The following is a 27870-nucleotide window of genomic DNA, read 5'->3' on the forward strand; positions in this document are numbered from 1 at the left end:
TCTAATGCAGCATCTCAGTGACAGCGCAAAAAGAGAGAGGGAGGGAGCAGACATGCGCCAGCCCCGCTAATCTCTCCGCTAATATTGCGGATTTGGACGCGGCTATGGAGGAGCCCGCAAAGGAAGCTCTTGCAGGGTGAAGCTGACCAGTGAAGTCCGGGGGAGGCTCCAGATTTGCTCCTTGGTATTTCTCGTTGCATGGGGAGCTGCTGCCATGGCTTGGCCATGCATCAGTAGGGTCTGCTGCCTCTCTCGCTTCTGGAGCCAGTTGGACAAGTCGGATCTCTCGGTACCATTGACTGTCCAGAATTATTCCGAGGTCATAGAGCAGGAGGTGAGATCGGTGGCCCAGCAGGTGCCCCCAGACTCGTCCCTAAAGAGCAACCCGCCCCTGGTGTCCGAGCCCCGAAGAGCAGAAGACGCCGTCCAGGAGTCCGTCTCCAAACACGACTTCAGGTCTTGGAAGGTGCGCAGAGAGGCGAGCTGTAAACCCAAGCGGGAGTACCATCCGTCCGAGGTCCCGTTCTCCAGCGACACTCAATACAAACTCGATTTCAGAGCCTGGCCAATCCCCAAAAAGGAGAGTTATCCCTGGGTAAAGGGAGGGCAGGAACATCGCTCCGTCCCCAATAGCTCCAGCGCTCACACTCTCCATCCCGGGCCAGTTGCCGACAAGCAGAGAGAGAAGCAGCAAAACCCCAGGGAACCCATCCCGAGACACATCAGGGAGGAGCAGATCAGACCCGCAGTGAAAACCACCTCCTACAGGTCAGTGTTTAGAGCTGTGCACTGGATTCCACTCGGGACAATTTGTTTTGACCATGTACATACAGTAAAACAGCCTCTTCTCGCCAATCCTTTGGGTCTTGTTCTTTTGAAACTATCCAAAATCTCCCTAATGTAGTTTAGCTGGTCCTGTCTGAATCACAGCTTAGCACTGTGAACATGGTGAAATAAGTTTTCTACCCTGCATTAATCATAAAACAATGATCTGATTGTGTGATATTTGTAAATTGGATTATGGTCTGCTTTGTTCAAATTAGACCTTATGTTTAAATTGTTTTATTCGTCATACATCCTTACTAAGGCGAATTTGCACAATTGTTTAGCTGGGAATAAGGCAGGGTGACCTAGACTGGGATCATCACTGGTCACTGACTAGGCCGACAGTGAGAATAACTGACTTTCTCAATTCACTTCACACTTGCTTTGTACTGTATCAAAAGCTCACCACAGTTTTTCAGTGATTGCTAGAGTGTCCCGTCACCAACAGGAGTTACATTTCACACCGCCATCATGAGCTACTCTGCTCATCACCAACAAGAGTTACTCTGTCCCATCTTCATCACTATTTACTCTGTCCCGTCTCAACAGGAGTTACTCTTCCCATCTCCATCAGGATTTACTCTGTCCCATATCCATCAGGGGTTATTCAGTCCCTCTCCGTCAGAGGCTACTGTGTCCCATCTCCATCAGGAATTACTCTTTCGCTTCGCGATCAGGAGTTACCCTCTCCCATCTTCCTCGGGAGTTACTGTGCCTCATCTCCATCAGCAGTCACTCTGTCCCATCTTCTAGAGTTACTTTGTCCCATCTCCATCAGGAGTTACTCTGTCCCAGCTGCATCAGGAGTTACTCTGCCCCTTCTCCATAATGAGATACTCTGTCGATCTTCAGGTACTACTCAGTCCAATCTTCTGGAATTATTCTGTACTACCTCCAACAGGCGTTACTCTGTCCCTTCTCGATCATGAGTTTCCCATTATCATCAGGAGTTTCTCTATTCAATCTCCATCAGAATTTATTCTGTCTCATCACCATTAGGAGTTACTCTGCCCCTTCTCCATCAGGAGTTACTCTGCCCCGTCACCATCGGAGTTACTCTATTCCATCTCCATCAGGATTCAGTCTGTTTCATCTCCATCAGGCGTTACTCTGTCCCTTCTCGATCATGAGTTCCACTTTCCCATTATCATCAGGAGTTTCTCTATTCAATCTCCATCAGAATTTATTCTGTCTCATCACCATTAGGAGTTACTCTGCCCCTTCTCCATCAGGAGTTACTCTGCCCCGTCACCATCGGGGTTACTCTATTCCATCTCCATCAGGATTCAGTCTGTTTCATCTCCATCAGGCGTTACTCTGCCCCATCTCCATCAGGAGATACTCTGTCGATCTTCACAAGTTACTCTTCCCATCACCATCAGCAGTTACTCTGTCCCAGTTTCTGGAGTTTCTGTCCCATCTCCATCAGGTATTAATCTGCCTCATCTATATCAGGTGTAACTCTATTCCATCTCCGTCAGGAGTTACTCTGTCCCATTCCCATCAGGATTTACTCTGCCCCATCGTCTGAAGTTACTCTGTCCCATCATCAGGAATTACACTTCCTATCTCCATCAGGATTTACTCTGTCACATCTCCATCAGGTGTTACTCTGTCCCATGACCAACAGGAATTAAGCTGTCCTGTCTCCATCAGGAATTATTCAGTCCCTCTCCATCAGAAGTTACTTACTCAGTCTCATCTCCACTAGGAGTTACTCTGTACCTATTCGATCAGGAGTTACTCTCTCCCATCTGCCTCATCTCCATCAGCAGTCTCTCTGTCCCTTCTTCTGGAGTTACTCTGTCCCATCACCATCAGGAGTTACTCTGTCATATCTTCCTCAGGGGTTACTCTGCCTCATCTGCATAAGGAGTCATTCTGTCCCATATTCTGGAGTTACTTTGTCCCATCTCCGTCAGGAATTACTCTGCCTCATGCCCATCAGGAGTTCCTCTGTCACATCTCCATCAGGAGTTATTCTTTCCCGTCTCCATTAGGAGTTAGCTTCCCATCTCCATCAGGACTTACTTTGTCCCATCTTCATCAGGAGTTACTCTGTCCCGTTTTCTGGAGTTACCCTGCCCTATCTCTATCACGTGCTACTCTGCCTCATCCACTTCAGGAGTTACTCTATTCCATCTGCATCAGGAGTTATTCTGTCCCATTCCCATCTGGATTTACCCTGCTCCATCTTCTGGAATCACTCTGTCCCATCTCCATCAGGTGTTACTCTGCCTCGTCTACCTCAGGAGTTACTCTATTCCATCAGCATCAGGAATTACTCTGTCCCATCTCGATCAGGAGTTACTCTCTCCCATCTTCGTCAGGAATTAATCTGTCCCATGTCCATCAGGAGTTATTCTGTCCCGTCTCCATCAGGAGGTACTCTATTCCATCCCCATCAGGAGTCACTCTGCCCCAACTTCTGGAGTTACTCTGTCCCATCTCCAACAGGTGTTATTCTGCCTCATCTCCATCAGGAGTTTCTCTGTCACATCTGCAATAGGAGTCACTCTGTCCCATCTTCTGGAGTTACTCTGTCCCATCACCATCAGAAGTTATTCTATCCCATCTCGACCTTGGAGTTACTCTATTCCACCTCCACCAGGAGTTAATATATCCCATCTCCATCAACACTTACTCTGCCTCATCTCAATCAGGAGTTATTCAGTCCCACCTGCATCAGGAGTTACTCTAATCCATCTCCATCAGGAGTTACTCGAATCCATTTCCATCAGCAGTTACTCTGCCTCATCTCAATCAGGAGTTATTCTGTCCCAGCTGCATCTGGAGTTACCCTATCTCATCTCCATCAGCAGTTACTCTGCCTCATCTCAATCAGGAATCACTCTGTCCCATCTGCATCAGGAGTTACTCTAATCCATCTCCATCAGGAGTTACTCTAATCGATCTCCATTGGGAGTTACTCTGTCCCATCTCCGTCAGGAGTTACTCTGCCTCATCTCCATTAGGAGTTGCTCTGTCCCATGTTCTGGAGTTACCTTGTCCCATCTCCATCAGGAGTTACCCTGCCTCATGCCCATCAGATGTCATTCTGTCCCATCTCCACCAGGAGTTACTCTTTACCATCTCCATTAGGAGTAACGCTTCCCATCTCCATCCAGAGTTACTCTGTCCCATTACCAACAGGAGTAATTCTGTCCCATCTCCATCAGGATTTATTCTGTCCCATCTCCATCAGATGTAACCCTGTCCCATCTCCATCAGGAGTTACTCTGTACCATCTCCATCAGTGGTTGTCTATTCCATCTCCATCAGGAGATATCCTGTCGATCTTCAGGTGTTATACTCTCCTATCCCCATCAGGAGTTACTCCATCCCATCTTCAGGAGTTACTCTGTCCCATCTTGTGGCGTTACTCTGTACCTTCTCCATCAGGATTTACTCTGTCCCATCTACATCAGGAGTTACTTGTCCCATCTTCAGGAGTTCCTCCAAAGCAGTTACTTTGCCCCATCACAATCAGGGGTTAATCTGTCCCATGTGCATCCGGAGTTACACTATGCAATCTCCATCAGCAGTCACACTGTCCCGCCTTCTGAAATTACTCTAACCCATCACCATCGGGTGTTACTCTGTCTCACCGATATCAGGAGTTACTCTATTCCATCTCCATCAGGATTTCTTCTGTCCAGTCTTGATCAGGAGTTACTCTTTCCCATCGCCATCAGGAGTTACTCTATTCCATCTCCATCAGAAGTTACTCTGTCTTGTCTCGATCAGGAGCTACTCTGTTCCATCTCCATCAGGAGTTACCCTGTCTCATCACCATCAGGAGTTACTCTATTCCATCTCCATCAGGAGTTGCTCCATCCCATGTCCATCAACAGTTACTTTGCCCCACCACAATCAGGGGTTAATCTGTCCCATGTGCATCCGGAGTTACACTATGCAATCTCCATCAACAGTCACTCTGTCCCGTCTTCTGGAGTTACTCTAACCCATCACCATCGGGTGTTACTCTGTCTCACCGATATCAGGAGTTACTCTATTCCATCTCCATCAGAAGTTACTCTGTCTTGTCTCGATCAGGAGCTACTCTGTTCCATCTCCATCAGGAGTTACCCTGTCTCATCACCATCAGGAGTTACTCTGTCTCATCACCATCAGGAGTTACTCTATTCCAGCTCCATCAGTAGTCACTCTCCCCCTTCTCCATCAGGAGTTAGTGTGCCATGTCTCCATGAAGAGATAGTCTGTCCCATCCTCAGGAGTGACTCTGCCCGTTCTCAATCAGTATTTATTCTGCCCCCTCTCCATCAGGAGTTACTCTGTCCCATCTCCATCAGGAGTTACTTTGTCCCATCTACATCAGGAGTTACTCTTTCCTATCTCTACAAGGAGTTATTAGCCTCGTTCCCATCAAGATTCACGCTGTCCCATACTAATCAACAGTTACTCTGTCCCATCTCTATCAGGAGTTACTGTGTCCCATCTCCATCAGGGGTTAATGTGTCCCAACTTCTGGAATTACTCTGTCCCACCTCCATCAGGACTTACTCTGCCCCATCTTCAGGATATACTCTGTTGCATCCTCATCAGCAGTTACTCTGCCTCATCTCAATATGGATTCATTGCCACCAGGAGTTTCTCTGTCCCATCTTCAGGAGTTACTCTGTCCCATCACCATCAGCAGTTGTTCTGTCCCATCCTCAGGAGTTACTCTGCCTCATTCCCATCAAGTGTTCCTCTCCCATCTCCATCAGGATTTATTCTGTCTCATCTCCATCAGCAGTTTCTCTGTCCCAGCTCCACCAAGGCTAACTCTCTTTCATCTTAATCAGGAGTTACTCTTCGCATCTCCATCCGGAGTTACTCTCTCCCATCTTCATCAGGAGCTAATCTGTCCCACCTCCATCAGGAGTTACTCTATCCTGTCTCCATCAGGAGTCACCCTGTCCCATCTTGTAGAGTTACTCTGTCCCATCTCCATCAGTTGTTCCTCTGTCTTATCTGCAACATTGGTTCCTCTATTCCATCTCCATCAGAAGTTACTCTGTCTTGTCTCGATCAGGAGTTTCTCTGTCCCATCTCCATCAGGAGTTACTCTGTCCCATCTCCATCAGGAATTACTCTATCCCATCTTCATCAGGAGTTACTATGCCCCATCTTCAGGAGTTACTCACCCCATCTCCATCAGGAGTCTCTGTCCCATCTTCAGGAGTCACTCTGTCATACCTCGATCAGGAGTTACTCTGTCCCTTCTAGATCAGGATTTACTCTGCCCCATCACCATCAGGAGTTACTCTATTCTATCTCCATCAGGATTTATGTTTCCGATCTCCAACGCGAGTTATTCTCTCCCAGCCTCATCAGGAGTTACTCTGTCCCATCTCCATCAGCTGTTCCTCTGTCTTATCTGCAACATTAGTTCCTCTATTCCATCTCCATCAGAAGTTACTCTGTCTTGTCTCGATCAGGAGCTACTCTGTCCCACCTCCATCAGGAGTTACTCTATCCCATCTTCATCAAGAGTTACTGTGTCCCATCTTCAGGAGTTACTCACCCCATCTCCATCAGGAGTCTCTGTCCCATCTTCAGGAGTCACTCTGTCATACTTCGATCAGGAGTTACTCTGTCCCATCACCATCAGGAGTTACTGTATTCTATCTCAATCAGGATTTATGTTTCCGATCTCCAACGGGAGTTATTCTGTCCCAGCCTCATCAGGAGTTTCTCTGTCCCATCTCCATCAGGAGTTACTCTGTCCCATCTCCATCAGGAGTTACTCTGTCCCATCTCCATCAGGAGTTACTCTGTCCCATCTCCATCAGGAGTTTCTCTGTCCCATCTCCATCAGAAGTTATTCTGTCCCATCTCCATCAGCTGTTCCTCTGTCTTATCTGCAACATTAGTTCCTTTATTCCATCTCCATCAGAAGTTACTCTGTCTTGTCTCGATCAGAAGCTACTCTATCCCATCTTCATCAGGAGTTACTGTGTTCCATCTTCAGGAGTTACTCACCCCATCTCCATCAGGAGTCTCTGTCCCACCTTCAGGAGTCACTCTGTCATACCTCGATCAGGAGTTACTCTGTCCCATCAACATCATGAGTTACTCTGTCCCTTCTAGATCAGGAGTTACTCTGCCCCATCACCATCAGGAGTTACTCTATTCTATCTCCATCAGGATTTATGTTTCCGATCTCCAACGCGAGTTATTCTCTCCCAGCCTCATCAGGAGTTACTCTGTCCCATCTCCATCAGCTGTTCCTCTGTCTTATCCGCAACATTAGTTCCTCTATTCCATCTCCATCAGAAGTTACTCTGTCTTGTCTCGATCAGTAGCTACTCTGTCCCATCTCCATCAGGAGTTACTCTATCCCATCTTCATCAAGAGTTACTGTGTCCCATCTTCAGGAGTTACTCACCCCATCTCCATCAGGAGTCTCTATCCCATCTTCAGGAGTCACTCTGTCATACTTCGATCAGGAGTTACTCTGTCCCATCACCATCAGGAGTTACTGTATTCTATCTCAATCAGGATTTATGTTTCCGATCACCAACGGGAGTTATTCTGTCCCAGCCTCATCAGGAGTTACTATGTCCCATCTCCATCATGAGTTTCTCTGTCCCATCTCCATCAGAAGTTACTCTGTCCCATCTCCATCAGGAGTTTCTCTGTCCCATCTCCATCAGGAGTTATTCTGTCCCATCTCCATCAGGAGTTTCTCTGTCCCATCTCCATCAGAAGTTACTCTGTCTTGTCTTGATCGGCTGCTAATCTGTCCCATCTCCTTCAGGAGTTACGCTGTCCCATCTTCATCAGGAGTTTCTGTCCCATCTTCAGGAGTTACTCTGTCACATCTCCATCAGGAGTTTCTCTGTCCCATCTCCATCAGAAAGTTATTCTGTCCCATCTCCATCAGCTGTTCCTCTGTCTTATCTGCAACATTAGTTCCTTTATTCCATCTCCATCAGAAGTTACTCTGTCTTGTCTCGATCAGGAGCTACTCTATCCCATCTTCATCAGGAGTTACTGTGTCCCAACTTCAGGAGTTACTCACCCCATCTCCATCAGGAGTCTCTGTCCCATCTTCAGGAGTCACTCTGTCATACCTCGATCAGGAGTTACTCTGTCCCATCAACATCATGAGTTACTCTGTCCCTTCTAGATCAGGAGTTACTCTGCCCCATCACCATCAGGAGTTACTCTATTCTAGCTCCATCAGGATTTATGTTTCCGATCTCCAACGGGAGTTATTCTCTCCCAGCCTCATCAGGAGTTACTCTGTCCCATCTCCATCAGCTGTTCCTCTGTCTTATCTGCAACATTAGTTCCTCTATTCCATCTCCATCAGAAGTTACTCTGTCTTGTCTCGATCAGGAGCTACTCTCCCATAAGACCATAAGACATAGGAGCAGAAATTAAGCCATTTGGCTCATCAAGTCTGCTCTGCCATTCAATCATGGCTGATAAGTTTCTCAACCCCATTCTCCCGCCTTCTCCCCATAACCATAACCTTTGATCCCCTTACCAATCAAGAACCTATCTATCTCGGTCTTAAATACACTCAATGACCTGGCCTCCACAGCCTTCTGTGGCAATGAATTCCATAGATTCACCAATCTCTGACTAAAGAAGTTTCTCCTCATCTCTGTTCTAAAAGGTCTTCCCTTTACTCTGAGGCTGTGCCCTCAGGTCCTAGTCTCTCCTACTAATGGAAACATCTTCCCCACATCCACTCTATCCAGGCCTTTCAGTATTTTGTAAGTTTCAATCAGATCCCCCCTCATCCTTCTAAACTCCATCGAGTATAGACCCAGAGGTCCTCAAACGTTCCTCATATGTTAAGCCTTTCATTCCTGGGATCATTCTCGTGAACCTCCTCTGGACCCTCTCCGGGGCCAGCACATCCTTCCTGAGATACGGGGCCCAAAATTGCTCACAATATTCTAAATGTGGTCTGACCAGAGCCTTATAAAGCCTCAGCAACACATCCCTGCTTTTATATTCTAGTCCTCTCGAAATAAATGCCAACATTGCATTTGCCTTCCTAACTACCGACTCAACCTGCAAGCTAACCTTAAGAGAATCCTGGATTAGGACTCCCAAGTCCCTTTGCACTCCAGATTTCAGAATTCTCTCCCCATTTAGAAAATAGTCTATGCCTCTATTCTTCCTACCAAAGTGCATGACGTCACACTTCCCCACGTTGTGTTCCTTCTGCCACTTCTTTGCCCATTTTTCTAACCTGTCCAAATCCTTCTGCAGCCTCCCCGCCTCCTCAATACTACCTGTCCCTGCACCTATCTTTTATATCATTTGCAAACTAAGCCAGGATGCCCTCAGTTCCTTCATCTAGATCATTAATGTATAAAGTGAAAAGTTGTGGTCCCAACACTGACCCCTGCGGAACTCCACTAGTCACCGGCCGCCATCCTGAGAAGGACCCCCTTATCCCCACTCTCTGCCTCCTGCCAGACAGCCAATCTTCTATCTATGCTAGTACCTTGCCTCTAACACCATGGGCTCTTATCTTACTGAGCAGCCTCCTGTGCGGCACCTTGTCAAAGGCCTTTTGGAAGTCCAAGTAGATAACATCTATTGGCTCTCCTTTGTCTAACCTACTCGTTACCTCCTCAAAGAATTCTAACAGATTTGTCAGGCATGACCTCCCCTTGATGAAACCATGCTGACTTTGCCCGATTTTACCATGCACTGCCAAGTATTCTCCATGAGGAGTTACTCTGTGCCATCTTTATCAGGAGCTCCTCTGTTCCATCTTGATCAGGTGTTACTCTGACCCATCTCCATCAGGAGTTATTCTGCCTCTTGTCCGTGAGGAGTTTCTCTGTTTGCTCTTCGTCAGGAGTTACTCTGTCCGATCTCCATCAGGACTAATTCTGTCCTATTTTCAGGAGATACTCTGTTTCATCTTCATCAGGATTACTCTGCCTCATCTCCATCAGGAGTTACTCTGTCTCGTCTCCATCAGCAATTACTCTGCTTGACCTCTATCAGGAATTATTCTGTCCCACCTTGAGGAGTTACTCTGTACCACCTCCATCAGAAGTTACTCTGTCCCATCACCATTGGGAGTTACTCTGTCTCACCTCCATCGGGAGTTAGTCTGTCTCACCTCCATCGGGAGTTACTCTGCCCCAAAACCAACAGGAGTTAATGTGCCCCATCACAAATAGATGTTAATCTGTCCTGTCTTCATCAGGGGTTAATTTATCCCATCTTCTGGAGTTATTCTGTCCATCTCTATCAGTATTTACTCTGCCCCATCTTTGGAAATATTCTTCCCATCTCCATCAGGAGTTACTCTGCTCCATCTCCATCAGGGATTACCCTGTCCCATCTCCATTGGGTGTTACTCTGTCCCATCACCAACATGAGTAACTCTACCTCACCTCCATTAGGAGTTACTCTGTCCCATCTGCATCAGGAGTTACTCTCTCCTATCTTATGGTGTTACTCTGTCCCATCTCCATTAGGTGTCACTATGTCCTATCTCCATCAGGAGTTACTCTGCCATCTCCATCCAGAATTATTCTGTCCCATCTCCATCAGGAGTTATTCTGCCTCATCTGCATCTCCTTTTCAACTGGAGCTGAGATCCTATTTCTCTGTTCTTCCATCATATTTTCTGATATTCTTCCAAATACTCACCCAGTTCTCTTTAAATGCTGTTATTGTCTCATCCTCAGTTTTCACTTGTGACAAACTTTCCATGTGGGAATACATTCTGTTCCGTCTAACTTTCCCATACTTCTAGTTATAGTCCTGAGTCTATTCCAATTTGCCAAATGGTGCAAATAATGTTGAGGAAAAATGCGACGAAGAAGTAAATAACAGTTATTTGGAATCAACAGAAATACTCTGCAGGAGCAAAACATATGAGCACCACAATCTCAGCACATTGTACATTGACCCTTGAACGAAATGACTCAGTCTTCACTAAACAATTGTACATTGTAGTCTTAAAGGGACATGCTTCTACTTTTTTAGTGGGATAATATGTTTATGTAATGTTTCAATCTTTATAATAACTGTAACTTGCATTTATATAGTGCTTGTGCTATGGCTCAGAAGCTCTAGGACTAGGACACCAAGGCTGCAAACAACCTGGTGCAGCATGAAACATTGGCTGGGATGTGGAATTAAATCATTGGCGAGTTTATGGTGGGTCCAAAGATTATAACTTCAAATTTTCTAATGCTTAACTGAGGATAATTGTGGTTTATCCAAGGCTGACTGTTGGAGAAGCAATCCCACAACACAGGGGCAGTAGAAGAATTGAACTGGGTTGGTGAAGAGGAGGAGCTTTTTTTAAAATTTATTCACAGGATGTGGTCATCAATGGCTAAGCCAGCATTTAATGCCCATCCCTAATTGCCCTTGAGAAGGTACTGGTGAGCTGCCTTCTTGAACCACCGCAGTCCATATGGTGTAGGTACACCCACAGTCCTATTAGGTAGGAAGTTTAAGGATTTTGACCCAGTGACAGTGAAGGAACTGCGATATATTTCCAAGCCAGGATGGTGAGTGACTTGATGGGGAACTCCAGGCGGTGATGTTCCCATCTATCTGCTACCCTTATCCTTCTTATGGTATTGGTCATGGGTTTGGAAGGTGCTGTCTAAGGAGCCTTGGTGAATTCCTGCAATGCATCTTGTAGATGGTACACACTGTTGCTACTGTGCATTGGTGGTGGAGGGAGTGAATGTTTGTGAATGGGATGCCAAACAAGCGGGTTGCTTTGTCCTGGACAGTGTCAAGCTTCTTGAGTGTTGTTGGAGCTGCACTCATTCAGGCAACTGGAGAGTATTCTATCACATTCCTGACTTGTGCCTTGTAGATGGTGGACAGGTTTTTGGGAGTCAGAAGGTGAGTTACTCGCTGCAGGATTCTTAGCCTCTGACCTGCTCTTGTAGCCACAGTATTTATACAGCTAGTCCAGTTCAGTTTCTGGTCAATGGTAACCTCCAGGATGTTGATAGCTGAGTGGTTATCAGAAGAAGCCTTGGAAAATTACTGCAGTGCTTCCTGTAGATCATACACATAGCAGCAACTGAACACCAGTTTGTGGAGAGGGTAGAAGCTTGAGCTCATAATAAATATCCATGAATGGTTATATAAATAGAATGGGCAATTGGAAGTGAATACTTTAGTGAATAATGAATACTTGAGAGTGATGCTCTAAAGAATAATAGACCCTTTGGAGTGGTTACTTGGAAGTATAACTGAGGGATGAGTCCCCTCCTGTCAACACTATGCAGGTATTATTATATACCATTTTATAAAATATGTTGCTGACACCAAGATACTGCCAGCTGACTGTGATAATGGAGACCAACAGCACTCGAAGCATCTAGATAAATGAACTTGTTGACTAAGGAATAACCAGTAGGTTTTAGTTTGGTGATATTTGTTGAAAGTAAAAAGAACAAATGTGTGCAGGAGAAAAAAAAGCAATTATTAACAGAAGTGGTGAAATTATGGAAAAGAATGTAAGTGTAATCATTGGCCTCTCATTAAAATGTCCATCCATCATAAAGCTGCAACTAATGATGCTGAAAGGAAATGGACTATTAGTGAAACTAGGTGATTATAGTTTGTGTGCATTGCTATTGAGGCAGTTTTTTGAATATTGTGTACTGCTTTGGTACCTGACCTTTTAAAGGACATTGATGCATTAGAGAGGGTTCAGGGAAATGTAATTAGGACAATTCTAGGATTTGATAAATAAAAAAGGAACATACGAAGAGACATTGTGTGTTAAGTTCCGTGTTATAATTGTCGTAGGGTAATGTGACTCACGGCCTTACCCCCTCCAGATACATATGTACACAAGCGAAGAGGGCACGCTTCCACCGCGCTGTGTTAACTTAACATTATTACAATTATGCAGTACTTCCTTGAGGCTTTTTTTTCCCTGGTTGATGCTCTGCAAGAAATCCTTCTATTAAGAGCTTCGATCTCACTGAAGAAAATCATTCTATCAAGCAGGCTCTGGTCAGAAATCGTGTAAGTGGAAAACCCCCTTGACTCAAAACTAATCAGCCGCAGAGTCGGATTATGTTAGAAAAAACACTTGTGCAGGCCTTATGAGGTTTTGGCACACTGCACCCTACAGAAACCACCACAAAGCATACAGACTGATTGATGGGAAACCAGCACCCTGAAAGGCATGCAACTCAATTAAGTACCACCAGAATGCCGCCAGGGGGGTGAAGGGAAGAAGTGTTTGGTGGTGGCATCATGTTGGAGTTGGCGGAAATGGCAGAGGATGATCCTTTGAATGCGGAGGCTGGTGGGGTGATAAGTGAGGACAAGGGGGACCCTATCATGTTTCTGGGAGGGAGAAGAAGGTGTGAGGGTGGATGCGCGGGAGATGGGCCGGACATGGTTGAGGGGCCTGTCAACCTCCGTGGGCGGAAAACCTTGGTTAAGGAAGAAGGAGGATGTGTCAGAGGAACTGTTTTTGAAAGTGGCATCATCAGAACAGATGCAACGGAGGCGAAGGAACTGAGAGAATGGGATGGAGTCCTTACAGGAAGTGGGGTGTGAGGAGCTATAGTCGAGGTAGCTGTGGGAGTCGGTAAGCTTGTAACTGATATTGGTGGACAGTCTCTCACCAGAAATTGAGACAGAGAGGTCAAGGAAGGGAAGGGAAAGGTCAGAGATGGACCATGTGAAAATGATGGAGGGGTGGAAATTGGAAGCAAAATTAATGAATTTTTCCAGGTCCAGACGAGAGCATGAAGCAGCACCGAAGTAATCATCGATGTACCAGAGAAAGAGTTATGGGAGGGGGCTGGAGTAGGACTGAAATAAAGAATGTTCCACATACTCCATAAAGAGACAGGCATAGCTGGGGCCCATGCAGATATCCATAGCCACACCTTTTATTTGGAGGAAGTGAGAGGTGTTTAAGGAGAAATTGCTCAGTGTGAGAACAAGTTCAGCCAGACGGAGGAGAGTAGTGGTGGATGGGAATTGTTCGGGCCTCTGTTCGAGGAAGAAGCTAAGGGCCATCAGACCATCCCTGTGGGGAATGGAGGTGTAGAGGGATTGGATGTCCATGGTGAAGAGGAAGCGGTTGGGGCCAGGGAACTGGAATTTGTTGATATGGTGTAGGGTGTCAGAGGAATCACGGATGTAGGTGGGAAGGGACTGGACAAGGGGAGAGAGAATGGAGTCAAGATAGCAAGAAATGAGTTCCGTGGGGCAGGAACAGGCTGACACGATCGGTCTGCCGGGACAGTTCTGTTTGTGGATTTTGGGTAGGAGGTAGAAGCAGGCCATCCGAGGTTGGGAGACTATCAGGTTGGAAGCTGTGGGAGGAAGATCTCCAGAGGAGATGAGGTCAGTAACAGTCCTGGAAACAATGGCTTGATGTTCAGTGGTGGGGTCATGGTCCAGGAGGAGGTAGGAGGAAGTGTCTGCGAGTTGACGCTCAGCCTCCGCGAGGTAGAGGTCAGTGCGCCAGACAACAACAGCACCACCCTTGTCAGCGGATTTGATGACAATGTCAGGGTTGGACCTGAGAGAACGGAGTGCAGTAAGTTCAGAGAGAGAGAGATTAGAATGGGTGAGAGGAACAGAGAAATTGAGACGACTAATGTCGCGCCGACAGTTCTCAATGAAAAGATCAAGAGAAGGTAAGAATCCAGAGGGAGGGGTCCAGGTGGAGGGAGAATATTGGAGGTGGGTAAAAGGATCCATTGAACTGGGAGAGGACTCCTGCCCAAAGAAGTGAGCACGGAGACGAAGGCGGCGGAAGAAGAGTTCAGCATCGTGCCGAGCCCGAAATTCATTGAGATGAGGGCGTAAGGGTATGAAACTAAGTCCTTTGCTGAGCACTGAACATCCAGCGTCGGAGAGGGGAAGGTCAGGGGCTATGGTGAATACACGCCTGGGGCTGTGATTGGAAGACGGGATGGGGACAGAGGGACAGGCAGGGGTGGAGGGTCCTGGATGGGTGTTGGTGTCGATGAGTTGTTGGAGCTTGCGTTCCTTTGCACCTGAAAGAAAGAGAGAAAGTTTCTTATTGAGGCGTTGGATGAGACGAAGAATAAAATGAAACTGGGGGCACACGCAGCTTTGAAAAAGGGTGCGGCGGTGCTGCTGGAGGGAGAGGTCAAGTGTGTTCATATGGCGGCGCATGGCACTGAGTGTGGGTCTCAGAATGCGACGAGAACAGCAGTCCGAGGAGCGTCGTATGTCCCAGAGATACCTGTAATCCTGGGTGGGTTCAAAATATGAGGGATGGAACTTCAGTTGAAATCAACGTGGGGTAAGCCGGAGACGGAGACAGTCACTGAGGAAAGAATTATGGCTGTGAAAGTGAGTTTTAGTAAACACCTTGTCAAACACCAGGAGAGAAATGGAAAGCAATGAATGTGAACAAGGCAAAAGAGAGACACGAAAATCCTGACGGAGAGAAGAGCAAAACTTCTTCAAGATAGGCATTCCTTGAAGAGAAGTGGCAGTCAATTAAACACTAAGATAAAAGCAAAAAACTGGTAAAAAAAAAAACACTGGTAGTTTATTGGAACTAAGAACAGAGCACTAACACCATGTGTGCTTCTTCAATCACCTCCAGCTCTAGACTTACAGTTACCCAAGAAGCCCATGTAATTGGTCAGCACAGTCACATGGTCAGTTACTACATTCTCTTAAAGGTAGATAGCACTCCATTTTACCACATCGCTTTAATTGAAAGTACAAATGACATGCATCACAACATCCCAATTGTTTACATGAATAACTATTTACAAGTCAAGACTCTCAGGAGCCTTCCTCGGACGTGTTGAGCATTGTAGCTGAACGGCCTTGGCTGGTTTTTCTGAGACCCCCTTGTCCGTGGTCAACTGTCCGCCAGGCTCTTCGGTGAAAGGGGCAAGTTTGTGTCTTCAACCCTCTCGGGCCCTACAGGCTCTCACTGGTACTTCCAAATCATGTGACATTTCTTCCACATGTGATGCAGACTCAAACGCAAATGATGACAGCATTCCTTCTTGTGGGACTGTCTCCCTTCTGCAGAGATGATCCATGTGTCTTCTAATTATTCGGCTGTTTGCCAACACATTATAGGAGAGAGGTCCTGTCACGGCACTCACTTTGCCTAATAGCCAATTGGGCCCATCTCCAAAGTTCTTCACGAGAACTGTGTTTCCCACCATTAAATTTCTTTCATGATTATGGCCATCATGTCTGGCCTTCTGGGTCTCTAGGCTTCTCTCCACTCTCACCCCTAAATTCGGCCTGATAAGAGTTAGATGGGCGCAGAGATGTCTCTTCATTAGTAATTTGGGGGGTGGGGGGGCAATACCAGTGATCGTGTGTGGCATTGTCTGGAATATGAACAGGAATTGTGACAATCTGGTGCTGATGGAATCCACGTCCAGCTTTTTCATCCTGGACTTAAAAGTTTGGACCACCCGCTCAGCCAAGCCATTAGAGGCTGGGTGGTAAGGTGAGGTTTTGATATGAGTTATTCCATTGAGGGTGTAAACCTGTGAAACTCTCCGCAGTCCCACTATCTGACACGAGAACCTCCGGCAAGCCGTGCACTGCAAAACTATGTCGCAAACGGTCTATGGTGGCAGCAGATGTGGGTGACTGGACTTGGTAGACATCCATCCACTTGGAATGGGGTCCATCAGTAAAAGGAGCATCACGAAATCGACGTGAAGGGACACCCATGGCCACCCCAGCCATTCCCAGGGGTGCGATGGAGCTAAGGGACGGTAGCTTTTGTGTCTCTTGGCAGTGAAGACAACTTTTGACTAGAGTTTCAATGTCCGTGCCCATCCCTGGCCACCACAAGTAGCTGTGCATAAGCATCTTCATCCTACTAATGCCATGGTCAGTGCTATATAATTCAGCCAGTAATGGCCTTCACCCTCTCAGGGGCACGATAACTCTTGCTCCCCCAAAGCTATATGCCGTCCTGGCAGGTGAGCTCATATCTGCAATTGAAATAGGGCTTCACGTCACCAGACTTTGGCTTGCCTGACCATCCATTCAAGACCTGGAATCCTCTACCTCAAAGAGTTGTGGAGGCTAGATCACTGGAAGTATTTAAAGAGGAGGTAGATAGATTTTTGAAGGATCGGGGAGTTGAGGGCTATGAGGAGCTGGTACGAAAGAGGAGTTGAGGCCTGGGACGGATCAGCCATTATCTTATTGAATGATGGGGCGGGGCCTGAGGGACTGAATGGTCTACTCCTGCTCCTATTTCTTAGGTTCATTTGACAGTGCCACATTATGTGACCATTGCGGTGGCAGAAAAGACATTCGATATTTCTGAACTGTCGATCACCTGCAGGCTGCCTGGATGTATTTCTCTCATTAATGTTGTGGGTTTTCACTGTGGTACTGTTATTCTTCAATGGTCTGTACATAGTGGGCGTTCCCTGCCTTTCTGCGGAGTCTAACGTTTTTGCGCCTTTTGTTACCGGCCCTTCCTGCCCTAAAAGATGGACGGCGCCATTTTGTGTACCTTTTATTGCCTCCAAGTCTCTAACAGTTTCTCCATGGCTGTTGCCAATTCTAATGCCTTTCTGAAGTCCAGATTAGTTTCAGATAGCAATCACTTTTAAATAGCATCATCCCCGATTCCGCAGATCAATTGATCTCTCAACGTGTCATTAATTGAAGTTCCGAACTCACAGTACTCCATAAATTACTTTAAAGCAGCTACATGGCCAGCGATTGTCACTCCTGGGATCCTATTCCTCGAATTGAATTTAAAACACTGCATAGCGACTGAGGGCTTTGGCTTCAGGTGGTTTTTTACAATGTTTATTAATCGTCGAAAGTCTTTGAATCGGGGGTGTTAGGTGACATGAGGCTGCGGATCAACCCAAACGTTTTGCTCCCACTTGTGGACAAAAGAATCACCCTCTTCTTGTCCTCCCCTGCTATGTCATTAGTGGTAAAGAAGAACCCTAGGCGTTCAACATAATGAGAGCAGTTTTCAGGAATGGGTCAAATGGTTCAAGATGCCCAAACCGCTACATACAGTTTCAAACAGCTTTCAGGGTAGTGGCCAAAGTAACGTAGCTGGCCAACCGCAGCTTTTTTGATTGCTGTCAATTGATCCGGTTTATCCTCGTCACCAGTTTTATGTTTTTGATTATGAGTTTCGCTTTGTCTGGCAGACGCTAGCTGTGTCCTTGATATTAACACATTAGTCGGTGCTTGAAACAATACAGGCAGAGAGATCGATTAACTGAACAAACACTGGTGGTTTATTGGAACTAAGAACAGAGCACTAACACCAGGGCGAGAATTTTCTTCCTGCCCGGGGTGTGGTGGGGTTGTGCGGGAGCGGGTGCAGGCATGCGCTGCCCCTGCTCGCCAAGCTGAAGATTCTGCCTCATGTGATCTTCTTCAATCACCTCTGGCTCTAGACTTACAATTATGCAAGAAGCCGGTGCAGTGTGGCGATTAGGCAATACAGTCACATGGTCAATTAACTACATTCTCTTAAAGATACATAGCATTCCACTTTACCACAGTGATTCAATACACTCCACATGAAGTAGCAGATGCAAAACCCCTAGAATTATTGATGGGCCTGTTCTGTGCTGCAATAGCAGGACTTTAGGGTAATTTATGCTTCCTTGCTTTTTTATTCACTGATAGGATGTGGGCATCACTAAGGCCAACATTTATTGCCCATCCCTTGAGACAGCGATGGTCAGCTGCCTTCTTGAGCCACTGCAATCCATGTGTGTAGGTAGAGATGGTTCGAAATTTTTGGCCCAGCAATAATGAAGGAACGGCAGTATACTTCCAAGTCGGGATGGTGTGTTACTTGGAAGGAAACTTGCAGGTGGTGGTTTTCCCATGCACCTGCTACTCTTATTCTTCTGGATGGTAGAGTTTGTGGATTTGGGAGGCGCTATCAAAAAATAAAGGATGTGCCAGGATTACACACACATTAGAACCAATGACGTACAAGCAAGGTTCCACCCGTTTGATTTTCCTGGTGGCCAGATGTTCTGCTGGAAATAGCTGACAATCTCATGGATATATGCTAATTGGGGTTAGATGACAATTTTGTTATGCCTGTCAGATATTGGTAGTTCCTGCACCCGCCTACCATACCTCGGCGGTAGAAGTTGTGAGGTGCTCATTTTGTGTGTCCATTAAAGGGATCCTTGGATTCAGTCAGGAGAAACTGGAAGCAGGTTTGGCACACATTTTGATACCAGTGACTTGTGGGTTTTAAGCCTTAAAAGCTTCATATGACGTTGCTGCTGCTAAAAGTTTCCCTGTTGCTCTAATTGTTTCTTTGTTTAATTCTGATGTTCCCAGCCCTCCCCTTTAAGGTACAGCAGCACCTCCTTCACATTCAGCCACCCTGCCTCCAGATTGTCAATAGGGAGCATAGTTCACACTGGTCGCTCATTGAAGTGAACTCAAACTAAGCCCAAACAGACAGGCTCAGCACACGCAATGCCTGACTCATGTCCCACCTGAAAAACTCCCACCCCAATAGGTTTAAACTGTTTTGATTAAGAAGTTTCAAAGAAGATGAACATGAATCATTAAGCAGAGCAGATGAGTAAGTCTTTATTGAGCCACTTTGAAGTGTGTAGCTGTACTTAACAGGGCTACCTGTTATATGCAAGATGCAATGGAAATCACAAAACAAAAGGATGTATAAATAATACAGATGGAAACCCCATAATTTAGATGTACCTACAAGGCTACAGAGATTCTGGTGTTAATATGCTTTAGTGAAGTCGACTTTCAAAATACAAAACTAAATTTAATTAACATCTTGCTACTTACCAAAATCAAAATATCATCTTGATTAATGTTTAGAGCTTGTCAAGGAATATGCCCCCAGCTGCCATGCTAGATCTGTGCTGTTCCCTGGTGTGAAGAATTGTTTGTATTTCAAATTCCTCAGATCCCTGAACTTTCTAAGGCCCATTTCAGAGTTTTCATATGGTAGAATCGTCCCCTGCACTTTCCAATGCAGTGTATATTTAGAACCATATAAATCGTAGATCTGTGCCTGCCTAGGATGGCCTGAATTAAGAGAAGATTGTAAAACTCAGATTCTTTCAGTGGCAATCTATGGATATCTGTTTTTTATTCTTTCTGCGATTAATGCTGCTTTCGAAATCATATTCTCAGAAACAGCACCTTTGAAACTCTTGTAATTGTGTTAACACTCATTTGAGAGAGAAGCAGCTCCTTCCTAATTTTCATTTGGAGAGATTCAGTCATTTTTTTAAAACTCAAGGGGCTGTACATTTTCCCTTCAGGTTTTTAAAACCCAAAATATAACATCGTCTGATCAGTACTATGTGTTTTATTGGTCAGCTGCTGGTCTTCTGTATCTGGTCGACTGCTCCATCTGCACTCAGAAGAACAACACTCGGAAGAACAACTTGCATTTATATAGCATCTTTAATGTATCAAAATGTCATGAGGTGTTTTACCAAAGTGTAATCAGTGAAGAAATTAATGCTGAGCTGAAGGAAGAAATATTAGGGCAAATGGCCAAAAGCTTGGTCAAGAAAGTAGGTTTTAGGGAGGGTCTTAAAGGAGGAAAGAGGTGGAGAGCTGGTGATGTTTAGGGAGGGAATTCCAGGGGTTAGGGCCTAGACAGTTGAAAGCACAGCACCCATGGAGGATATATTAAAATGGGGTTGCTCCAGAGGCCAGAATTGGAGGAACATCAAATTCTTGGAGGGTTGTAAGGGTAGAGGAAGATACAGAGATAGGAAGGGGTGAGGCCATGGAGGGATTTGAACACGATGATGAGAATTTTAAAATTAAAATGTTGCTGCTGAGGCCAGCCAGGGGTTAGGGCCTAGACAGTTGAAAGCACAGCACCCATGGAGGATATATTAAAATGGGGTTGCTCCAGAGGCCAGAATTGGAGGAACATCAAATTCTTGGAGGGTTGTAAGGGTAGAGGAAGATACAGAGATAGGAAGGGGTGAGGCCATGGAGGGATTTGAACACGATGATGAGAATTTTAAAATTAAAATGTTGCTGCTGAGGCCAGCTCAGCTTGAGGTCAATTAGGAAGCAGAGTTTAAGAACAGTCTGATTGAGCCTGTTCACCAGGGAGCAGGATGGAATCTGTAGCTAGGGAACACAGTTTTTGGTCTGAGCCCCTTGTTTACTTTTGAGAGAGGGGAAAGCAATCACCTTTAATCAGGGGCAAATATTGGAGTAGTTTGTGCTATATGATAATCAGGGACTTGTGCTATATGATAATCAGGGACAGTCATATCTCAATCTTTGGTGATAGACTGTCCACCAATATCCATTACAAGCCTACCAACTCCCACAGCTACCTTCACTACGGCTCCTCACACCCCGCTTCCTGTAAGGACTCCATCCCATTCTCTCAGTTCCTTCGCCTCCGTCGCATCTGTTCCGATGATGCCACCTTCAAAAACAGTTCCTCTGACATGTCCTCCTTCTTCCTTAACTGAGGTTTTCCACCCACGGTCGTTGACAGGGCCCTCAACCGTGTCCGGCCCATCTCCCGCACATCCACCCTCACGCCTTCTCCTCCCTCCCAGAAACATGATAGGGTCCCCCTTGTCCTCACTTATCACCCCACCAGCCTCCACATTCAAAGGATCATCCTCCACCATTTCCGCCAACTCCAGCATGATGCCACTACCAAACACATCTTCCCTTCACCCCCACTGTCGGCATTCCGTGGGGATCGTTCCCTCCGGGACACCCTGGTCCACTCCTCCATCACCCCCTACTCCCCAACCCCCATCTATGGCACCACCCCATGCCCACGCAAAAGATGTAACACCTGCCCCTTCACTTCCTCTCTCCTCACCATCCAAGGGCCCAAACACTCCTTTCAAGTGAAGCAACATTTCACTTGCATTTCCCCCAACTTAGTCTACTGCATTCATTGCTCCCAATGCAGTCTCCTCTACATTGGAGAGACCAAACATAAACTGGGCGACCGCTTTGCAGAACACCTGCGGTCTGTCCACAAGAATGACCCAAACCTCCCTGTCGCTTGCCATTTCAACACTCCACCCTGCTCTCTTGCCCACATGTCTGTCCTTGGCTTGCTGTATTGTTCCAGTGAAGCCCAACGTAAACTGGAGGAACAACACCTCATCTTCCGACTAGGCACTTCACAGCCTTCCGGACTGAATATTGAATTCAACAACTTTAGATCTTGACCTCCCTCCTCCATCCCCACCCCCCTTCTGTTTCTTCCCCCTTCCTTTTTTTTTCCAATAAATTGTATAGATTTTTTTTTCCCTCCTATTTCCATTATTTTTAAATATTTTAAAATCTTTTATGCTCCCCCCACCCCCACTAGAGCTATACCTTGAGTGCCCTACCATCCATTCTTAATTAGCACATTCATTTAGATAATGTCACCAACTTCGACACCTATGTGTTCTTTTGTTCTGCCGTCTGTGACATCTTTTGATGATCTGCTTCTATCACTGCTTTTGCCTACAACCACACCACCCCCCTCCACTTCTCTCCCCCCACCCAACTCCCCCCCCCCCCCCCCACCCCCACCACCACCTTAAACCAGCTTATATTTCAACCCTCCCTGGGATTCACCTAGTTCTGTTGAAGGGTCATGAGGACTCGAAACGTCAACTCTTTTCTTCTCCGCCGATGCTGCCAGACCTGCTGAGTTTTTCCAGGTAATTCTGTTTTTGTTTTGGATTTCCAGCATCCGCAGTTTTTTGTTTTTATATTTATAGAAATTTGAGGTTGTTTGGACTCATTCGTTTAAAGAAAGATGGGGTGTACATTGATGTACTGTAATAGTACATCCATTGCAAGGAGGGAGAGAGGGAGTGGAGCATATTGGACACTGGAGTGAAATGTTTATGGCAGTAACATGCAATTCACAGAAACTCCTTTTGTAACTAACACTTGTACTAAGCCCCCATTGTTTGTTCCAGACAGGAATTCCAACCCTGGGCTGGAGTTAAAGTGGTCAAACCTGTGAGGATAAAGCAAGTGTACACCCCCCCAGGGGATAAGATTGTCCTTGAGAGCAGTTACAGGGCTGCCTTCACAGAGGATGCCTTTCGACGTATAGAACCACTGCAGGTTGCATCCAGCAAGTCTCAGAACCAAATAGCTTCAGTAACAGAGACGGACAATGCAACAAAGACCGAGAGCCCAGTAAGTACATGTTAATCCATTCTAACATATATGGCCTTTGATATACTTTAGTAGCAAACACACCATAGATTTCCGGTTGGCTTAAGCTCAATTTTACATCATTCTTTGTGAGCGGATTCTAGCTCTGTTTACTTACTCATTGAGGTTAATCAAAACTTTTAGCACAGGGTAGAAAATGGAATATAATCAAATATTGATTATAATATAATATTTTTTATAATCATAATATAATATAATCAAAATTGTTGATGAGGGTAATGCATGTGATGTGGGCTACATGGACTTTAGCAAGGCTTTTGATCAGGTCCATCATGGCAGACTGGTCAAGAAAGTAAGAGCCCATGGGATCCAAGGCAAAGTGGCACATTGGATCCAAAATTGGCTGAGAGGCAGGAAGCAGAGGGTGATGGTAGAGGGATGTTTCTGTGACTGGAAATCTGTTTCTAGTGGGGTTCTGCAGGGCTCAGTGTTGGGGCCTTTGCTGTTTGTGGTGTACATAAATGATTTGGATTTAACTGTAGGGGATATGATCAAGAAGTTCGCGGATGACACGAAAATAGGTAGGGTGGTAAATAATGAGGAAATTAACCTTAAACTGCAGGAGGAAATCAATGGACTGGTCAGGTGGGCAGAGAAGTGGCAAATGGAATTCAACCCAGAAAAGTGTGAGGTAATGCACTTGGGGAGGGCCAACATGGCAAGGGATTACACTATGAATGGCCGGACGCTGGAAAGTACTGAAGATCAGAGGGACTTTGGTGTGCATATCCACAGATCCCTGAGGTTGCAGGGCAGATAAGATGGTTAAGAAGGCATGTGGGATACTTTGCCTTTATTAGCCGAGGAATAGAATACAAGAGCAGGGAGGTTATGCTGGAACTGTATAAAACGCTGTTTAGGCTACAACTGAAGCACTGAGTACAGTTCTGGTCACCACATTATAGGAAGGTGTGACTGTGCTGGAGAGGGTGCAGAGGAGATTTACCAGAATGCTGCCTGGGCTGGAGGATCTGAGCTATGAGGAAAGATTGGATAGGCTGGGGTTATTTTCCTTGGAGCAGCGAAGGCTGAGAGGGGATCTGATATAGGTGTATAAGATTATAAGGGGCATCAATAGGGTGGATAAGAAGGCCATTTTTCCATTAATGGAGGAGTCAATAACCATGGGGCATAGATTTAAGGTAAGAGATGGAAGGCTAAGAGGGGAGTTGAGAAATTGTTTCAGTCAGAGGGTGATGGGAGTCTGGAACTCACTGCCCGAAAGGGTGGTTGAGTCAGAAACTCTCATAACATTTCAGAAGTATTTAGATATTCACTTGTGTTGCCATAGCCTCCAGTGCTATGGGCCAAGCACTGGAAAATGAGATTGGTGTAGTCAGATCTTTGTTGACCAGCGTGCACACGATGGGCCGAATGGCCTCCTATGCTGTAAACACCTATGAGTCTATCAAATTGGCTACACGTTTTAAGCCTCACCCAAATTTATGTTCCATTGGAGGTGAATAAGGTGTGAAGCTGGAGGCCCATCACCCATTTACTCAGTCAGAAAAGTTGAAATTAGCTCCGTAAATTCTTTAATTCAGTCCTTCCACACTGAGCATTTGAGCTTCTAGATTACGAATAGGCTGATCCTACAATGCATTACTGGGGGAGTACTGCATTGTCAAAGATGCAGCATTACCAGTTGACGTGGATTAGGTAGCACTTGGCTGGACAGTAATACTTAACTTTGGTACAGTGATTTGTGGCTTTTCTGTGTCTTTAATCATTCAGAACCCATGAACTTTTTGCTGCGAGCCCAGAGTATTGTGAATGCTAGGCCTTTTTAAAACCTAATGGCAGTACTGGACTTGTATACAGCCCAGTCAACTTGCAAGCTATACATGGGTTGAATCCCTATTTATATGTTTGAACAGGATCAAAGCATAGTTCAATTGAACAGGACCACTGGACTTGCAATGAGTGGAACAACAATGTTGGGCTTGTATGGTGTCTTTAACATAGTAAAATGTCCATAGTAAAATAGGCTTCATAGAGCCTATCCAGAAAAATAAATTAATACCAGAGATATTAGAGCAGATGGCCAAAAGCTTGGTCGAAGAAGTATATTTTATGGAGCATCTTAAAGGAGAAAGGCATGGTAGAGAGGTGGAGATGTGTAGGGAGGATATTCCAGAGCTTAGGATCAATGCAGCTGAAGGCATAGGCGCCAGTAGTAGAGTGATGAAAATCAAGAATGTGCAAGAGGCAAGAGGCCAGAATTGGAGGAGCTCAGGTATTCGAACGGTTATAAGGATGGAGGAGATTACAGACATAGGGAGGGGCAAGACCATGGAAGAATTTGAAAACAAGAATGAGAATTTAAAAATTGAGGCATTGCCGGACTGGGAGTCAGTGTAGGTCAGCAAGGGCAGGGATAATAGTTGAATGGAATGAGTTAAGATACAAGCAGCAGAGCTTTGAATGAGCTCCAGTTTACCAAGGTGGAAGATGAGTGGCAAGTTAGAAGAACAGTGGAATAGTCCAGTCAAGAGGTAACAAAGGCATGAGTGAGACTTTCAGTAGCAGATAAGCTGAGATAGAGACAGGCAATATTATGGCTTGTGCCATACCTGTGTTCACTCAACTGTCAGACCTGCAGCAATTCACCGACAGGCTGCAAACTCACTGCTGCGAGCTATACTCAAATGGATCCATTGCCTTAATCAGTACTGCACTGTTAAGTGCAGCATTGTCGCTCTAATACCCTGAGCTGCAGGGGATTTGCAGGAGTAATGAATGAAGGGAGAGCAGCTCCAGATACTGTCATCACCTCATATGATAAAACTCTTGTTACACAGTGCTGTGATAGAGGCTGGATGTTGCTCGAATAGAGCATCTCACCACCTGCCGCTTTATTTACCTTGTCCTGCATCCTTCAGCTTAAAAACGTTTTGCGCAGCAGCTTCTGGAAGTGCAAGCTGATAGAATTGTGCTAAGAGCAATCTATCTCCTTAATGAGATTTAAGGATTGAGCAAGAAACAGAGAAAGGACAGAGAAGGAGGTGAATTCAATCAGGTACAGAAAGAGGAATAAAGAGAAAGAAAGATTGAGGCAGAAAAGAGAAGAATAAAAGATAAGAAAACATTTTATAATTTAAAATTTGACATCTTTACAACCCCTATGAGCAATTTACCACTTGAAGAAAATGATCCATCACTGTTCAGATTGTTCAGTTTCTAGACCAGAGATTTTGATTGGCTTTGTATTAACAAGGTACTTACGCTGTTAATTACCAGATGTAACTTTCTGTGACAAGTTTAATGGGTAGTTAATGTGAAATTCCAACATTTAAACAGATTTAATCTTTCAAAGGAAATATATTCCAGGAGTTAGATTGGCATCAGCAGGCACATTCAGCCATAGCAACTGTCAGTGAGGCCTGTCATAGAAAAAGCCTTGGCAAAAAGCACTCATACAAATTGACTCAGGCAGCAGGTTTGGATCTCTCAGCATTTCACGATGCAACTAATGAGCCGTCCTGACAACAGGATGTGGATTACACTGCTGACACTTAATCTTTTCAAAGGCTGAAATGCTAAAATTGTGCATTTTCAATCAATAGACATCATTTTAAGGTCCTATAAAAAGCAACCACTCACTGCGATAGCAGGCAGACAGCTAACAGCACAACATTTAGTTATACAGAATACCTGAGCACAAGGTTTGATTGATATTAATTTCAGGGCTTTTGTTTTATAAGTTTCTCCCTCACCTCCCTCTCTTACTAATCTAAATGGCTATTCCTCACATGGGTGGGATTATAGTGGAGAATGAGAGACTGGGCCCCGTTGGCCTGGTCAGGACATTCCGGCCCACCAGGACTAAGCACTGGCCATTCCATCCCAGTCCACATTCAAATAGTCGTTTAGGGCCAGGTCTTAGGTCGCAGAGTTCTGGCCTCCAGTCCACCCCACTTACCACAAGGCCCACATTTAGAAGGCAAAGGCAGTATGTCCCGGGAAGTGGAAGTCAATGGAAATAAAAACCAGGAAAGACATAAAAAAGGCTGCAGATTTGCTGTCACCTGTTTTACGCAATTTCAAAATTCTACCTGTGTCACCTCCTCCATGTGCCTCTCTGCGTGTGTCACCCCAGTGGGAAGTAAAACAATGACATGTTAATGAGGTCCAGGATTCTAAGTATCCCGGGCCTCACTTCTTCAGCTGCAAGTGAGTTAAATCAAGGCCTCATCCGCTTGTCCAGGTGGATGTAAAAGATCCCATGGCAATTTTTCAATGAGGCAGATCATCTTGGTAATTTTTCTCACTGTTGTTTTGTGGGAATTGCTGGTTATTAAACAATAATGCCTACGCTTCCAAAGTGATTTATTGGCTCTGAAGGGCTTTGGGATTTCCTGAGGATGTGAAAATACTGTGGAACTGCTGCAAGAAAATACTTGCCTCACTTTCTTTAACTCTTTCTGATTTATGCTAAGGAGCCGGTGGTGAAGACAAAGTTATCACCATCATCGAATTCGTCAGCGGTGTTCCAGAGTCGTTCCCGTGTGCTGAACATATAAACCCAGTCACAGCCTCCTCTTCGAAGGAGCCGGTCCCACTGCTGAAGTAGTCCCAGACTAAAGGCAGCTGCTTTAAATCCACCACAACAAACTATGCAAAACAAACCTTGGAGAAACGGAATGCTGGCGTTTGAAGTGACCCTCACCTGGATGTTTGTCTGCAATTGCCTGATAAATACTTGGCCTTGTACAGTAGATGATAAACCGAGCGGTACTTGAACAAACCTCCATTTAATGTGTGTATGCCTCATCTGCATGTTGGGTAAGGATAGATTGTTTAATTGCGCACCAGAGACTTGGACATCAAGCAATAGGTCGGGCAATAAAAGCTGAA

The 27870-nt window shown here is 45.6% G+C and overlaps 1 protein-coding gene across 1 annotated transcript; it reads left to right on the plus strand.

Annotated features, from left to right (window-relative positions):
• map6d1 (MAP6 domain containing 1) lies at positions 1–27870 on the plus strand. The gene is made up of 3 exons (XM_041181237.1): positions 1–768; positions 22749–22974; positions 27453–27870. The coding sequence occupies exons 1-3, from the start codon at positions 215–217 to the stop codon at positions 27534–27536; spliced, it is 864 nt and encodes a 287-aa protein (XP_041037171.1). The 5' UTR covers positions 1–214; the 3' UTR covers positions 27537–27870.

This window comes from Carcharodon carcharias, chromosome 2, assembly GCF_017639515.1.
Source record: "Carcharodon carcharias isolate sCarCar2 chromosome 2, sCarCar2.pri, whole genome shotgun sequence".
NCBI classification, from domain to species: domain Eukaryota; kingdom Metazoa; phylum Chordata; class Chondrichthyes; order Lamniformes; family Lamnidae; genus Carcharodon; species Carcharodon carcharias.